The 17,911-nt window shown below is 35.8% G+C and overlaps 1 protein-coding gene across 5 annotated transcripts in view; it reads left to right on the plus strand.

The window, feature by feature from the left end:
- The window catches only part of LOC138711870 (uncharacterized), a 77,467-nt gene that overhangs the window by 28,822 nt on the left and 30,734 nt on the right, over positions 1-17,911 (plus strand). For all 5 annotated transcript variants that reach the window (XM_069843124.1, XM_069843127.1, XM_069843125.1 and 2 more), the window contains one exon: positions 13,431-16,222. In XM_069843124.1, coding sequence (XP_069699225.1) covers positions 13,431-16,222 — 2,792 coding nt within the window. The remainder of the gene's footprint in view (positions 1-13,430; positions 16,223-17,911) is intronic.

Here is a 17,911-nt window from a genome sequence, read left to right on the forward strand (position 1 = left end):
TGAAAAGCATGGCCTAAGTAATGGGGCATACGATTTTTAGCAGTTTGAGAATGAGTTATGTCATTGACATGTTGTGAAATAATGTGATCAAATTTCGCCAACATTTCTATAAGCTTAAAAAAATTCCATTATTTGTTTCATATAATTTATCGTTTATACCTTTGAAAGCTAAACACTGCCCTGCTAAGAACTGTACAATTACAATGAGTCTTTCAATGATGGCTCACCATCTTATTTTTTCAGATTCAAAATACCATTGTTGTTCTTTGTCAGTTGTACAGTTATTGTCAAGGCATTTTTTTTTTATTCATACCACATTTTACAGTTTTGCATATGTTCTGCACCTGTTTCATGCCATGACAAATGAGTGGCTAAATGTCGTCAATCTGAAAATCCCTGACTATCTGTTAATTTGTTTTTCTTCAAAGCGAACAGCTTGCAACAGAAGCAAAACATACTATTAATTTTTCGGAATAGATTTTTTGCTATTAGGCAAGAGTCTCATAAATTGAGACGTGGAAAATGATCTTCCATTGTGATCTTTAGGAAAGTTTATATTTTGAAGTGTTACAGGTCCCTTTCGAATTATTAGTTCTAATAAACTATTTTTAACAGTAGGTGGCCAGGTACTAGGATCCCCTAAATCACATTCTGCCATCAATTCAGCACAATTACTATTACCCAGTAAATTATTCCTGCAATTTGATTTCGGTACTGACCAATTCTCTCAGCACAATTTCAAATAAACTTCAAATTTCCCATCTGATTTTTCACCTTCCATTTCGATTTCATTCTTACTGTTTGGAAAAAGTTCCGAACCAATTGATGTTTATGCAATTGGATCACCATCTTACTTAACGAATTTCAGCATGGAACCTCGTAATCTTTTCTTTTCCTTGTCACTTTCATTCTTCCTTTTGCGATTATAAGCACCAAAGAGATGTTTAGTTTTTCTGTCTGCCATCTTCAAATCTGTAATAATAATAATAATAATAATAATAATAATAATAAACGTGTTTGATTGAAGCCAACTTAATTTTATTGCGGACTGCTCCTTTAAAATAGTCTGTATTTATTTTTTATGTATCAAGTGAGAAACTACTTATTTAACACTAGGAGGACCGGACCCGTCATTCTGCTGGATACCACAAATTTAAATAATTATTAGTCGAAAGCTTTTCATCCTGTTACTCCCACGATTTACGACTTTTATTTTATTTTTTTAACGTATGATTCCTGAAAATATTGGAGTTTTATGTTCTCCGTGAAGGATGTTACAAGCAATTACTACTAGAAACACCATCGCCTGTCATTTTGACGGGTATCAAGTTTCAGCCCGACTGTGCTTAAACACTAGGAGTGGTTCAAATTTCTATTGTTGCAGCGAAGTTTAGAATTGATTTTGACATCTGCGAGTGGTTTATGACTTCAGCAGGTCCTTCGTTGGTATCTAAAAATAAAATATACTCTCTGAGTGTGTGTTGTTTTGACATGTTGACTTCAGCAGGTCCTTCGTTGGTATCTTAAAATAAAATATGCTCTCTGAGTGTGTGATGTTTTGACATGTGCACTCTGTTTTCGTCGGCAAAAATTCAATTTCACAATGGCAGCCTCTGGAGACAAATGTTATTTGTCAGAAAAAGAAATAGACTATTTGATGAATATGTCTGGTAACGGATCAGAATGTGAAGATTCCCGTAATCTGTATGAAATTGACGAATCGACAAATTATGTGAAAATCAAGGTACAGACCATGCTGATAAGGATGCAGATTACGTCCCTAGCAGAGGTGAAACTAGTGACTCTTCAGATGAGTTTGATTGCGTAATGTGAGGCAAGATAACGAGCAACCAGAACAGCCAGCTGATACTTCATCTACAAGAGATAGGTACATAATTTATTAGGTATTTATTATCATTTCTTCTTCTTCTTCTTATTATTATTATTATTATTATTATTATTATTAATTTCATCACGATATTTTTTATCAATACTGGTAGTATGTTACATCAATTCTAATTATCACAGCAGCAATATGAAAAAATCTGTGTAAAATTATTTCCTGGATTGAATTGTGTCTCTAATACAAAAGCATTTAATTTATGAATTTATGTTTTCAGTTGCTTCATTACCACTGGCTCCTATTGTTTCAACTACCAAGGTGGCTGTGGCGGAGGAAGAGGACGAAATTGTTCTCAGGTAACAAACAATTCTGACCTAGGAAGTGTTGAGACTGCTCCTGATGGGACACAATGGGCTGTTATTCCTCCACAAGCTGCACCTGGAAGAAGAGCACGGCAGAATATCGTGACATACGCACCCAGACTTACAGGCTATGCGAAGAGGTCCATCATAAATGGTAACCATTTGAGCGCAATGAAACTCCTAATTGATGACAGCATGCTTCTGAATATAACAAGATTTACTGAAAATAGAGCATGTCAGGAATTACAAGATGACAGCTGGACCATTAGTAATGAAGCATTAGAAGCTGCTATTTCTCTTATGTATGTGAGAGGAGTATATGGCAGGCTTGGAGACGAGCATTGTTTCGGAACACCATGAGTAGAAATCAGTTTAGTGAAATGTTGAGATTTCTGCGATTTGACGAGAAAGCCACATGGTCTCAAAGATTACAAACAGACCGCTTCACAGCTGCTACACCTATATAGAATACCTTCATTGCCAATGCTTGCTATGATACAAACCAAATGAAAACATCACTCTGGATGAACAGTTGTTCCCTTGCAAGGCTCGCTGTCCATTCATACAGTACATGAACAGCAAACCAGACAAGTTTGGAATAAAGTTTTGGCTGGCTGTTGATACAAGCTCTAAGTACTCGGTGAACGGTTTTCCTTACCTTGGTAGAGATGAGGAGCGTCCTGCAAGTGTACTGCTAGCAGACCATGTTGTAATGAGTCTGGAAGAGCCCAAACTTTCTAAGGGAAGGAAGAAATATTACTTGCGACAATTTCTTCACGGCAAAATGTCTTGGAGAAAATTTGAAATGCAAGAATACTAGCATGGTTGGTACTCTTAAAAAGTCTAGATAGGGAGTTCCTCCATCAGCAAAATCACCTACAGTGCCCTTGCACAGTACCACTATTTACAAGTCGGGTGATATGACCCTGACCTATAAGTGTGAAAAGAAAAAGAATGTGCTCCCCTGTTGAGCACAATGCACAATACAGTTATCATCGAGCTGCATGAAAAAAAGCTACCTGAAACAGTGATGTTCTATAATGAAACTAAATGTGGTGTTGACATTTATAGATCAAATGGTTCGACTTTACACTGTGAAATATGGGTGCCATAGGTGGCCTATGCATGTTTTTTCAATGTGCTGGACCTGGCCGCAATCAACGCATGGATTCTTTACAAGGATATAACAGGTGACGTGTCTTGGTGCCAGTTCATATTCAAGTTGGGAGAAGAACTAGCAGCTAGGTATGAAACCATTGGACCACCAGCCCCTCTTCCTGAAAGAAGTTCTAAGCAGAGCATGTTCGTAAGACATGTCAGATTGGAGGATGCAGAGGGAAGAATAGAAGTAAAAATCAGTGTGCAGAGTGCTTCAAGTTTGTCTGTGGGGCATGCTTAGCACTGTGGCTTTGAATAAACAATTACGAAAGGATGCTTATTTTTGTGTCTTTTTTTGTTGATACTCTTATTCTTGTTTATAGTGTAGTGCATAGTGTTTAAATGTGAAAATTATTCCCTTCATTTGTACTTAGATTTCTTAAGATGAACTCAATAGTTATTAAAATTTAAAGAATCTCTTATCCTAAAGAAAAATCATACATATTCTCTAAAAGTATTTAAAAATTATATAAACAAACATTCCTATTCAAAAGTGTTAAATATTTGGAAAGAAAACCAAATAAACTCGCACCCATTAATTTTATTTGTGATTTTTGCACAATTGTAATTTTAAACTGACACTCTGAAATTGAATGTACATTATTGATACATTAAACATTTCTTCTCAGTGTTACTCCAATAATTTTTCAAAAAAGTAATAAATCTCCATTTACTTTTTCGAGATATGACCTTCAATCATCTGTCTATCAATTGCACGTGGGTCGGAAATTCACACTTTTTGAAGTACTATTATACAACAGTACACTAGAGTACATCATGTTCACTTATGCACACTTCCGAAAGCAATAAGTGAAATATGCACAAGTCACAAGTAAATAACCTCCAAGAACCACATCAAGAGTAAAAATACAGAACAAGATATCCAGTATCTTAAATATCTAACTCTAAGAAAATATAAACTCTGTTCTCTATTGAATAAAATATATAAAGGTATAGTAGGATCGCTCTTTGGATCCCCAGTTAAAGACAGAGGCTACCGCGCGCTGAGCGGTTGTCTTTTGAAGTAAGACGGTCCCCCCAACCTTTTCTGTCCACTCGGGGGATGGGGTAATCCCTGTTTCCGCTTTCTGAGGCAAACATAAATGTTGCCAATTCTTCCCTGAATGCTAACACTAACTGCAGTCTTTCTTAATATGTTCAAACAATTCACAAATGTTTTTGTTCGCTGTTTGAAAGTCTTCTGTAATTTTATTATTATTATTATTATTATTATTTCGTGGAGTATATTGTAAATTGCTTAGTTTTTTACAACCCCAAGATAGCAATGATAGGATGAACAGCAATTTTAAAGACATAATTAACTTTATTAGGACAATAGTATAATCCTGCCCAACCCCATACTCATCAAGGGAGTTATGTTGCAGATATCAAATCAGCCATGCAGTAAAAAACATGCAGTGGAGGAGCTCGCAGCCTAATATGGACACGTTGTGTTACGATTTCCTCCGTACCACTGTGTTCTAAATCCTTTGGGAATGTTAAATGTTATGTTTTATTTAATGACTCTCGCAACTGCCGAGGTTATATCAGCGTCGCCGGTGTGCCGGAATTTTATCCTGCAGGAGTTCTTTTACATACCAGTAAATCTACTAACATGAGCCTGTTGCATTTAAGCGCACAAACGCCATCGACCTAGTTCGGGATCGAACCCGCAACCTCAGGCATAGAAGGTCAGCACTATACCAACTGCGCCAACCAGGTCGACCTTTGGAAATGATCTGGCATCAACTGAAGTCTTATGTTAGGAAAAACAATATTATCCCGACTTGAGACTATAGTCCCGACGCTGTTATTTCCGGCGTGACTCCACCTCTTTGCTTACATCTTAGAAAGTGAAGGCTCTACAAAGTCTAGGTAGGTAGTATTGTTCGCCATTTTTGTTCTTACGTTGCCAAGCTACCACACGAGGAATCTATTTGCCACACCATTAAACATTATCATGTCGTAGCTCCTATGATAATAAATCAAACGCAATGTAATTCAGCAAATAATTGAGTGGCAAATAATGTCTTTGTGTGCTTTCTGCGAACGCCAACGAAAGAGCCAAAATGGCGGGCGATTGTATTAAGTATTTATCGAGCCTTAGGAAGTGCATAACGTCATTATTAGCGAATCACAAGACTCACACGTTTAAATGTAGCCGACCTGCAACGCGATTGGCTGCTGGAAATTAGAGCGACAGGACTATAGTGTGTTAACTTCTGCGTGATGGAGCTGCAACAATCGGTCCTCATAATTGGTCCTCCTGTGTTGAACATGCAATTAAAACGGAAGGGAATTATATGAAGCACGACAGGGACAGTAACCAAGAGAGATTTGTGATTAATTTAAGAGAGAGTGACGACAAATAAAGATAAGAGAAGAAATATGTCATATTTTATTACATAACATTTCAGATTTCGCTGCGAATTTAGACATGAAATACAAATTGACAATATTCTTTCGGTGTTATTATTATTATTATTATCATCATCATCATCATCATCATCATCATCATTATTGATATAGTCTAAGTATGAAAATATATTAGTTTGAAGAAGTTGACCGTACAATGATTCTATAACGGATCTTTATACCCACAGTAACTCAAAATTAACCATTCATTAATTCGTGATTGATTGAATGAAAGTACAATTTGTTGTTTAGAAATAAATATACGATTGTTTCATACCCACGTGGCAAAGTCAATGTAAAATGTGACAACAGCACGCCTAGAAATTTCCGCACGCGTTCCTTAATGACCGGGATGGACCGTGTGGTTAAGTTCTTCTAGCAACAAAAGAGACCGACTGGGGATGCTTTGAAAAATCCTACTTTAGGCAGGGATACTGATACTCGAATTTGAAGGAAAACCCATTTTTCCATTGGCTAAAATTCTGAATATGTCGAAATGTTTTCATTACAAAAATGTTGCTTCTACAGTGGAAACATTTTCACAAGAGGATCAAATGAACGAACACATTATCCAAATATTCTTCCTCTTCTTTAAGTACCACATCGGAACAACTGTTGGCGATCTCTCAGATGTCAGAACAACAGAATCAACTTGTATTTATGAGGGAGATAGATAGAGGGGGAGAGGGTTGTCTGTGTGTTAATAGAAATAAAAATTGACTTTTAGATGGTACAGATGACAGATTTATTACTCACAATACAGTGACAATAAATTAATATTGCTTCACTTATGTATAGTCTGGGCTAAATTGCCATTCTTAACTCTTTTCTAAATTTACCATTCTTTTGAAAGTACATAGTTTTTTACATAGTTTTTTTCTTTATTTTAATTTCGAACTAAGGTGTCCTCCAATAATAAAATGTGTAGGGCACAAAAGTGTTCTAGTAAATCTTTCACAGCAATTTAGTTTAGTAAAAAGAACAGTTTGTGTACATTTTCTTATGTTACTGCTTTAATTTAAGAGATATGTTGATAAAATTTAAACCATTAATATAGAATATATAACCCTAAAGACAATACAATACATATTTTCTGAAATATTTAATATTGTCTTAAAAATCAACACATTTTGGAGATAGTCTTTGTTGCTAACATGAAGCGTTCAATTTAGTAGATAGTGTTAAAAATAAATGCCAAAATATTGAATTTAAACACTTTAACGAAAAATTATAGATCTATTTGACAATGAAAATTAATAAATTTAACTTATTTTGGTGAGCAGCAATTATCATATTTCTTCTTCTTTATAAAGAAACATTATCTATTATATAAGCATTATTATAAAAGTACCAGTTAATATTATTTATAAAGCATAATATTACCATTATTAAATCAATTTATACTATTATCTGAAATAATAATTTTAATAGTGCATTTATAAAATAATAAAAGAGAAAAGTTATCTTTATTTTTACAGTGCATTTCAGAACAACAGTATTTTTAAATAGTTGCTAATGTTACTTTAATTTACCACAGCTGATGAGGGGTTTAGACGAAAAAGTTATTTAACTAATGATCAATTTATTTAAAAAAAATAGCAAAGCCTACTTATTCAGTCGATTTAAAAGACTGTCTGCATGTAATGAAAAAAAAATACACACTTAACTCAGAATTTATGCCCTATATGACATTGAATAAAATTATAATCTGAATATATTTTATTTTATTTGATTCGGTATTTTATGTTTTGAATAGTATCAATATCCACACCTCTCATATAAGAATTGAAAATTTCCTCTTAATTTTATAATCACTCATTGCTCTTCATTTTGAATATCTTCTACTACGATTTCCTGTTCTCCATTTTTAAACTGTTGTAAAAGAAATAGTAATTTCCTGGCATAATGTTGTGTTTGCACAGTTGCAATACATTTTTCATTTTCTAATCTTGTATATTTTCAGTATCCCATAATGCTTTGGTTTAAGCTGAAGAATATCCAGTCTAAATTCACGTGTAATCTTCCTCTGTACCTTGAATTTATGGAATTTTTCATCATAGTTGTATTTAAAAAATACGTGTTCCCTGTCACTTTTCCAATACTGGAACTATACTATATCCAGCCATCTTACAGTGTTTTCATTAGTGTCAACTTGTTCTTTATTAATGTCTTCTGAATTTCTCTTACATCATTATATCACTCTGTTCCACTTCTATTTTTGATAAAGCTCTAACTATAGCATACCACCCTGATGGATCAAATGTTTCTGTATATTTTGCTGTTTTTTTTTTCATTGTCCGCGTGGACTGTGTCCATTTATGAATGTCCTGGTTAAAAGAAAATATGTTCTACAGTGTAGAGGAGCATGGTTGATATAAGCACATTCTGGTTTTGTCCTCCACAGGTATCGGAAATGAAACAGAACCTTTTACCATTCTGGAGTTTTTTCATTTGAGCAAAGAGACGTGATGCTACCTCTTCAGCTCCCCTTTCTGCAATTCCCTCATTTCATATAAAATTTTCTGCTGTTCTGTTGGCTACATCGTACATAGTCAAATTATATACAGCTAATCTACGTTTATAAAACACTCATTCCATTTTAACATTTGGACTGTAGCGCACAGTTCGAAATCAATTTTTAAAAAGTAAAGATCGTTTACTGATGCCCTAATTTTGTAATCCTTTTTTTTACTTGACGAGTTGCTTCCTTTCTTTCAATGTGGGACTGATGAACTGCCTGTGTCTCTATATTCTTACTTTCAGACATGTGATCATATTTATAACATTTATCTCATTGATCCTTTCTGGATTTATGAAAAGCTATATTAAAATTATTTTTGAAAATATGACGATAATATGAAAGCTTTTCTGCCTGAACATTAGCATTCCTGAATTTTTCTTTGTACAATTCATACATTTTTTGTAAATTTAAATCACAAGACATATTCTTTTGCAGTGTCGTTTCTTCTATTCTTGTTGGACGGTACTCTAGGAAATGAAGCAGTGTGGTTCACTATATATTCATGAGTACCTTCAGATTTCTTTACTCCGGGCTCATGTTTTCCTCTTCGATCAGTATCCACTATGTTATTGTCACTTTTTTTCAAAATAGTTCTATTATTGTGTTGGATATATCAAAGATGGCGAGAAAAAATACTACATAATCATATTTTTTCTTTATCTTTCACCAGAAAAAATGGTGTTTTGCCTTCTAGATTCATCCTTTTTGGATTTGGATTTTTTTCACTTCTCTAAGGCCTATCAAAAATTGCCGCTTCAAATTTTTATTCTCAGTATTCCAATATTGTTTATGAATTTCATGTCTGTCTTCAGCACTAAATGAGAGGTTGCATTTAAGGGGACATTTTGTACAATCTTTGTCTAGAACTTTTTTTTACCAGCAATTTCTTTCCACTATTTAAGGACTTGTGGACATTCCCTGTTATCCAGCATTGGACATGGACTACTAACACCTATGTTCTTGTTAGATTCAGCACTCATTTCTTGTGAAATTTTAGATGTCGCTAAAGCCATCTTCACCATTAACCTACCCCTAGTATTCGAATTGAGTAGGCCTATTTCTTAGCTCTAATAAAAGAGCATAAAATTATCAGAGCAATCCTGTGCTGCGTTTCTTACAAACTGGATTGATTTAAGAATGCTTGTTCTATTAATTAAAAAATTATCAATTCTCTAACAATTAACAGTATGCTGATTGTATTACATTCTTGGTTGTATGTTCTGAGGCAGTGTCACCAATAAAATCTTAGAAATGTTAAATAATTTAGAGACAAAGAACACTATCTCGCAGGAGCGGCTTTAGAGGCAGTGCCATCATGCCATGACGCTACCAGAACACAAGAGAAAAAAGGAGAATTCATATTTTCCGCGCAAAACCGGAGAGATACAAGTTATGCTTGTATTTGTCAATTCTACCGTCAATATTATCGTTGCTGTCAACCACGTTGTAACCAGTGTTTGCAGCATGGTTCTGAGCCAGGCACTACATCCTATAAGAAATATAATGGGATGCGCGCTCAACTTTCATCTCCTCCCGTCCATTTCAGCTTCTAAAAGGTGCCAGGCACAGTTTACCGCTTTCGTTTTTAAATGCTTGGGTAGCCACGGGTAACTGTATACAACTCTATTTACTATTTCACTCCCTTACCTCGCACTCTTGTCTCTTCTCCCGCTTTGTTGGAATAAGTTTCTTAGAGGAAAGGATGCAAAAATAAAGTAATAAAATCCTTGCCGGTTTCTTAAAATACTTTGTTTAAGAATGTTTTTATTTCAGTATATTTCTAACTTAGTACGAAACTATAAGCCTGTGAAGTGTTATTGTGTTACATAAGTTGTGAAGAAATTAATTCAGTTATAACTTTATTAAAATCTCCGCTTTCAATATTAACATATTATGGAAACTAAATTCCTGTTAAATAATTTACTTACACGGCATTTAAATACTCACCAAGAACAGCAAAGTGCTAAAGTTAACAGATCTGGCAAATTCAACTTGGATGTTTATTATAAAAAAACAACTGGTTGTATGGAGAAGTGTTCTTCTGTTTCCTGTGTGGTCTGTTCTGAGGCAAACGTAACTAGTTAAAAGGGGTCTTACAGATTAACTACACTTAGAGATAAGGGATAAACTAAAACAAAAAATCAAAGGTTTGTATGAATAATGTCTTCAGTTTGTCTGTGCTGGTTAAAGAGAATATTGAAATTCAGTTAAACTTACATTACAGACTCGCGATTGCAAAACACAACGAGCAAGTTGAAGAAAACAGGTATGTTCTAAATTTAATAATAAATTGTGTAAAATTTTAAGCAGCAGTAGATTTAATATTAACAAGGTGCGATAAATCCGACGACTTAGGCGTGTTTCGTGAATTAGTTCTCTTCAGTTCTGAGTTAGATAAAGACTTAAAAAGTTAAAAGAGCACTTAACCAAGTCAACAGCATTTAATGGTCCTTCCAAAATCATTCAAAACGAGTTGCTTGACTGTATGTTGAAAGTGTACCACGTAGAAATAAAAAAGAACTGACGATTATAGACTATGTTTCTATCATTGTTTACCATACAACTGATGTTTCAACTCCTACTATTATGTTACGAGCCACTGTCGTAGCTCTGTCGGCTAAGGCGTTTGCCTGCCGATCCGGAGTTGCTCTCGGGCGCAGGTTCGATTCCTGCTTGGGCTGGTTTTTTCCGAGGTTTTCCCCAATCGTAAGGCAAATGTCAGGTAATCTATGGCGAATCCTCGGCCTCATCTCGCCAAATATCATTATCACCAATTCCATCGACGCTAAATAACCTCGTAGTTGATAGAGCGTCGTTAAATAACCAAGTAAATAAATTATGTTACATTACTGATAGAATGCTTGTCTATTAACCGACGAATGTACATTTTTCCTCTAATTTGTCTGGACTTTGTGTACAGTTGTATACATTTTGGTGATTTTAATAATAATAATAATAATAATAATAATAATGTCATTATTGTTACTGTTTATTATTATCCTTATCTCTAGCACTAGGCATTAAATGTTTATGAGCCGCCACAGCTATCTCGACTTAATGTTCTTCTAGTCCATATTTGTTATTGTCAAAGGAAACTAATTCTAGATAGTGTTGTTTGACACTCAGCATCTGTCTAAATTAACACAACACTATCTCCAAAAATAATAAAACTATTATTTGTAGAGACATATTACTTTCAGACTATATAAAGGCTACTTTGTACAACATGATACTATAAATAACTCAAAAAGTCGAATTTTGGAGTTAGTGTCCTTTGACACTAAGCTGTCGAATTACCCGCTTAGCTTTAACATATATCAATGTCGGCTATACTATAATGAATAAGCATTTTCCACTGTGTGCTGCATCACTTGCAAAACAAAGGAACAACGTCATGCAGTGAGATCCCAGAAATCAATCAATCTCTCGTTTTGATATTTTAAACTTGCGAGATACCAGAGATCGTTGTAAACAGTGTAAACATTTCGGTCATTCAGTGACACTAACTTCTCTGTTCGTAAAAAAAGAAAAAGCACAATCTATCCTAGTTAAGATTATAATGGTTCTTGAATGTGAGTGCATTTTATAAATGCAATTTAGAAAATCCCCCTGGACGCATTAAAAACTAAGACATGTCCGGGAAAACTAGGACTCTGGTAACCCTACTTATAGAGAACCTGGAGGTTCACTGCTGCCCTCACATAAACCCACCAATCATATCTCACTTCCCTCAAATTTATTTTAATATTATACTCCCATCTACGTCTTGGCCTCCCCAGAGGTCCTTTTCCCCTCAGGTCTCTATATGCATTTCTGGATTCATCCATACATGCTACATGCCCTGTCCATCTCAAATGTCTGGATTTAATATTCCTAATTGTTAGGTGATGAATACAATGAGTGTAGTTCTGCATTATGTAACTTTCTCCATTCTTCTGTAACTTATCCCTCTTAGTCCCAAACATTTTCCTAAGCACCTTATTTATGAACACCCTTCAAATGTTTCATTTTTAAATTGTTTTCTCAACATTTTAAGTTAATGTTTTGATAGATTGGTCTATCTATCTATCTATCTATCTATCTATCTATCTATCTATCTATCTATCTATCTATCTATCTATCCATCCATCCATCCATCCATCCATCCATCCATCCATCTATCCGTCTGCCTGTCTGTCCGTCCGTCCGTCCCTATCTATACATACAGAATGATTCAAAAGTCCAGTGACATAGACAATCTCTGTTATTAGTGCAAATAGCAAAAAATGGAAAGAGGGGGAAGTTGTTGGAAATAGGTAGTTTTCAATCGAATGTGCTTGAATTTTCAATGTAAATTACACCATTGAGGCTGTACACTAGTACGACACACCCACCAATTCCGATGTTGCCAAATTAATGACTTTTCTCCTAGTTTCAGGAGATTTTAGATAACTTACGTATTATTTAAAATAAAAAAATAGTTGACATGCAGAGTTTAGTAATTATGTAACTTCTCACAGTTCGAAGAAATATTTCTTCACATTGATAGCATAAGTATTCAGAGGAATTTCATTCTTGCCGGTGGTTTTCCCTGAACTTGTATTGGCAACACTGCTAATTATCGTCATCATTTCGTAATCTATCCTGTACACTATGGTGATTGCGATAATGTAATGATGTATGTAACGGCAGGGCATTTTCCATTCTCATTGAGGCTCATACCAGTGTACAATCTCAACGGCACATTCTACGTTGAAAATTCAAGCACATTAGTTTCAAACTACATATTTTTGATAACTTTCCCCTTTTTACATTTTTTGCTATCTGCACTAATAACAGAGTTTGTCTATGTCACTGGACTTTTGAATCACTCTGTATATATGTCTATATTTCTATCTTTATGGCTATATACCTGACTGTCTGTCTGTCTATATACGTATCTACCCATATCTATCTGTCTGTCAGTCTGTCCACCTACCTACTTATCCCTATGTATCTAATATATCTCTCTGTGTGAGTGTGAGTGTGTGTGTGTGTGTGTGTGTGTGTGTATCTGTATGTGCGCATACGCACATGTGTGTGTATTTCTATCTTTATGTCTATATACCTATCTGTCTGCTTATCTATCTATTTTATTTATTTGTTTGTACAGGCGAAGCAGTCAGCAACAAACCATTGAATTCAGCTTCCACAACACAACTTTCGAGGTGCTCCAAAGATGTAATGGAAACAAGTCAACGAAGTTTGAATATTCATCCACTAGAATTGGATTGTAATTCTAGTGATGAAAGTGGAGAAGCAGGGACCCCAGCTCCACCTCCAAGTCCTGAGTTCGCAAGATACTGTGGCTCTCCTTACCCTACTCCAAATCATTCGCGACGACGACTCTGTAGTAGCCTCAAAGACATTGTGGAGGAAGAGGGATGCACAAGCTCTGAGAACACTCCCAGACATGTATCATTCTTTCCCAGGTATTCTGAAATTGAACGATTTGGAGGATGGAGAGACCCACATTGTGTCTCGTATTCTTCTGAAATGTCTACTGATTCATTATCAATATTATCAAAGATAGATGGGCAACTAGCAGATGAAACCTCAAGATTGTCACTAGATTCAAGCATGATGTTTGAAGGTGCTGAAAAATTAAGTCCAAGTGAAATTTCAGAAGAGGATAGGAAGACAAGAGATATGCTGATAGAAAAGATGAAAGAACACGCGTTTCGAACACAGCAACTGATGAGTACCAAGAAACAGGCTAATAATACTAAACAGTCCGAAACATCGATGGATGATGTAATAATCTTGAATGATGATGAAAATGATTTGTCTTTTGATCAAGATAGTTTTGCCAGCCCAGAATTGCATCCAGGAGCAGATGACATAGTAAAAGGTGAAATCTCGAGTAGAGATTACTTGGATATTTCCATGGGAAATTGTGAATCAGATAGAACAAATTGCCAATCAAAACCCATTGTACATACATCAGAAATGTCTCACTTCTCGAGGCTAATGTCTGAAACAGACTTATCATCTTGTAGTTCACCAACAGAAAAAGATGACACTTCATTGAGTCGTAATATTTTCCTTGGAGATTTAGAGCATCACTATGGTGAAGAAAAAGTAGATGAGGCACTTGCGTCTTTCAGTATGCAGTCAAATGAAGAAGAGAAAGAAAGTATTTCCTACATTTCTGATGAACATGACCATTATTCTCAAATATCAGAGGATATGATTCCTGCTAGGGCACCTTCTCCAGAGTTTGATATTGAAATAAAAAAACAGAAAGCACATGAAATGATTCCTGATGAGGGGTGCTATGAATACTCTTTGATTTCTGAAGCTGAGGAGCAGTCACAGTTGTTCTTGAAGGATGAAGAAGTGAACACAAGTAATAATGATAAACAAGTGAATACAAGTAGTGAGGATGAAGAAGTGAATACAAGTAGTAAGGATAGTGAGGATGAAGAAGTGAATATAAGTAGTAAGGATGAGGAAGTGAACACAAGTAATAAGGATAAAGAAGTGAACACAGGTAGTAAGGATGAAGAAGTGAACCCAAGTAATGAGGATGAAGAAGTAAGCACAAGTAATAAGGATTTGCAGAACAATGTGAAAGATGCTGACGAGGATGGAGGATTTCTGTCTGTTCTTTCTGAAGCTGCAATGTATCATGCTGCTTTGAAGAATGTACCTTGTGATGGTGCAGACAAGAAAATGTCTGTTCAAAATAGCAATAAAAGCTTTAAAGAAAATTCTAATGTAAAGACTAATGATGTCATTCACGAAAATGGTGAGGATAGAAATGAATGTCACTATGTTCAGTGCACACTTGCAAAACCTGTTGAAAGCAGCTTTCATGTTACAGCTGAAGATTCTTTTGAATTCGGAATGAAGAGCGAATATTTATCATCTAACACATGCCAGAGTGTTGCTAGTATTGATGAATGTGCCATACATAATTCTACGCATGGCAGTAGTGTACATTCACATACAGTTTCATATGGTCGAGAAATGGATGCTACAAGTGATTTAAATGAAAGTGATATGGAGAATATGACTGATTTAAAAAGAATAAAATCGTGTTCTGAAGAGGACGACTTTCATGACACACTGGAAGAGATGGAGTTGATGATGAAGTTTGGTATTAGCTATATGATGAGTAGTAACATAGACAATGCCAGCAAGAGTTGTGATGTCACGGGACAAGAGTCTTTTCATAATGCCATGTCCACACCTAAGAATACAAGGGATAAAATCAAAGAATTCGAAGATTTTGGAGGTTTTATTAGCAAGGTTGATGATAATTTTACAGTTAATATTGGAAGAGATAGTAGGAGTTACGAAGAAATACATGAGAAGGAAAGGGATCATGAGGCTTACATTACAGAACAATCAGAAGCAAATTGCTTACAGTGCTGTAAAGAGGAAGAACACTTAGATCAGGTCAAAAGTAACATATGTGATCAAGCAGATACACAGTCATTAAGGCATGTTAATGGAGCCAGTGACAAAATTAAAACTGGCAAGAGTCAGATATGCGAAAATATACGTATTATAAAGAACTCTCAGCATAAAATAGTGTTCCCAAACGAAACCTCACCATCATTTGATACAAAGAATTGTGCATCTGTAAGCAGCGAAAATCCAAGTCCTTTCAAAATGCCTTCAAAACCATTAACTTCTGCTTCTGTTGGTTCAAAGCAAGGGTCTTGTCGGAGTATGAAAAAGAGCCCCTTGAAAACAATAACAATGATATCACCTTGCAAAAAGTCAATTAATTATAGCAAGATAATGAGTCCTGTGGGAGCATACATTAAGAACACTCCATCCCCATCACTGATGACTATTGTGAAGCCCAAGCCATGTCATGTGATAACACCAAAGAGAACTACATCGAGCAGAGTAGCTGCAGGCTCTGGCATGTTTGAGAAGATACACTCAGGGGTCAGTATTGTTCTTTCTGTGTTACATTGTTTGGCTAAGTACTTCTGTGTAGTGATTCTCACACACAATCATGCATGCATATATATGAGGTCGTTCCGAAATTAATGCCTCCTATTTTTTTGTGTTGACCTATAACATCTGAGCCGGATGTTATTAGTGACATTGTAGTACAGATTGAACCTTCACGCTAATGATTAGTTTGGTTGTCGTGCGACGAATAGTGGCAGGAGGGCAGTCTACCAAAATGGGATCTGACATAGAGATGCATAAGAAGCAGAGATGTGTTATTGAATGTCTCACTTCCGAACAAATTATACTCCTTGACATCCATCAATGCTTGCTAAAGGTGTACGGAGACTATACAGTGAGGCTCTGGGTAGTGCGTTTCAACAGTGGCGAAAATGATTGCCTTTTGGGATAGACTGGGTGTGATTCCTTTTTGATGCCCTGGAGCAACGTCAGTCCTGAACGCTACAAGAAGATGCTGACTAAGCTGAAAGCCCGAATTTGCAGAGTCAGGCTAGAGAAGAAAACCTTTCACTTGCAACACGATAAGGCCAGGTCCATACCAGTTTCACGACCACAGGGCACATTACAAAATTTGGCTGGACTCTCCTACCACATCCACTGCATAGTCTGGATTTAGAGCCTTTAGACTTCCATCTTTTTGAGCCTATGAAAGATGGACTACATGGGCAAAATTTTCTATTTTTCAACTGTAACAAAGTGGCTTGCCTCTGCTGGTTCAGATTTTTACGAGCATGGTGTACAGGCATTTGTTCATCGCTGGCAAAAATGCATAACAAATGGTGATGACTATGTGAAAAAATAACTATGTAGCTGAAATCGTGCTTTATGTAACTGTTATTATGTTCTCTGTATCTGTTGTAGTTTCCATGAAAATAAATATGAGGCTTTACTTTCGGAATGACCCTCGTACATACATACATACATACATAGTGGTGGCCAGGTAGCTCAGTTGGTAGAGCAGCTAGTTATGAACTGGAAGGCTGGAGATCAATCCCTGGTGGTGATGAATTTTCTCATTGCCAAAACTTCCAGAACAGTCCTGAGGTTTACTCATTCTCCTATCAGGTCTTTCCCGGGGGTAAAAGGTAGTCAGAGCATGGTGCCAACCATACCACCTCATTCAAGATCAAGAAAGCGTGGGCTCTACCATCAGCCCCCCCCCCCCCATGTGTCTTCACTGCATGTGAAGACCTGTCTTTATTTTTACATACATAACAACATATATTGTGTGTGTCTCACTTCTTGAGCCAAGAACTCCTTAATGCTTACAGCTATGCCTCTTAGGTCTATTCGGACCATCATGCAGTGTGTGGCACGGTAACATATTACATATGCTGAAAACATTATCCTATGCCATTCTAGTGGTCTTTACTGTTCATAATACTGGAGAGACTAATCACTATTACCACTATCACTATTATCTCTGATGGCGATTTCCGAAAATGTATGTACACACTAGATCAATTTTCGTTCAGTTTGGAGAACTGCTGAATTACCATAGAACAGTGTTTCTCAAAGTATGTTGCTGGAGTTCCGTGAGTCCTATATGGTTTAAAATTTTATTTTATACTTAGTGGAAAAAGGGGAAAGGAACTAGCCACCCTACCCCATTATCTCCTGGCCTAGGTGCCTCATAAGTGGTGCCTTTTTGGTATCACT

Source organism: Periplaneta americana, chromosome 13 (genome assembly GCF_040183065.1).
Source record: "Periplaneta americana isolate PAMFEO1 chromosome 13, P.americana_PAMFEO1_priV1, whole genome shotgun sequence".
Taxonomy (NCBI): domain Eukaryota; kingdom Metazoa; phylum Arthropoda; class Insecta; order Blattodea; family Blattidae; genus Periplaneta; species Periplaneta americana.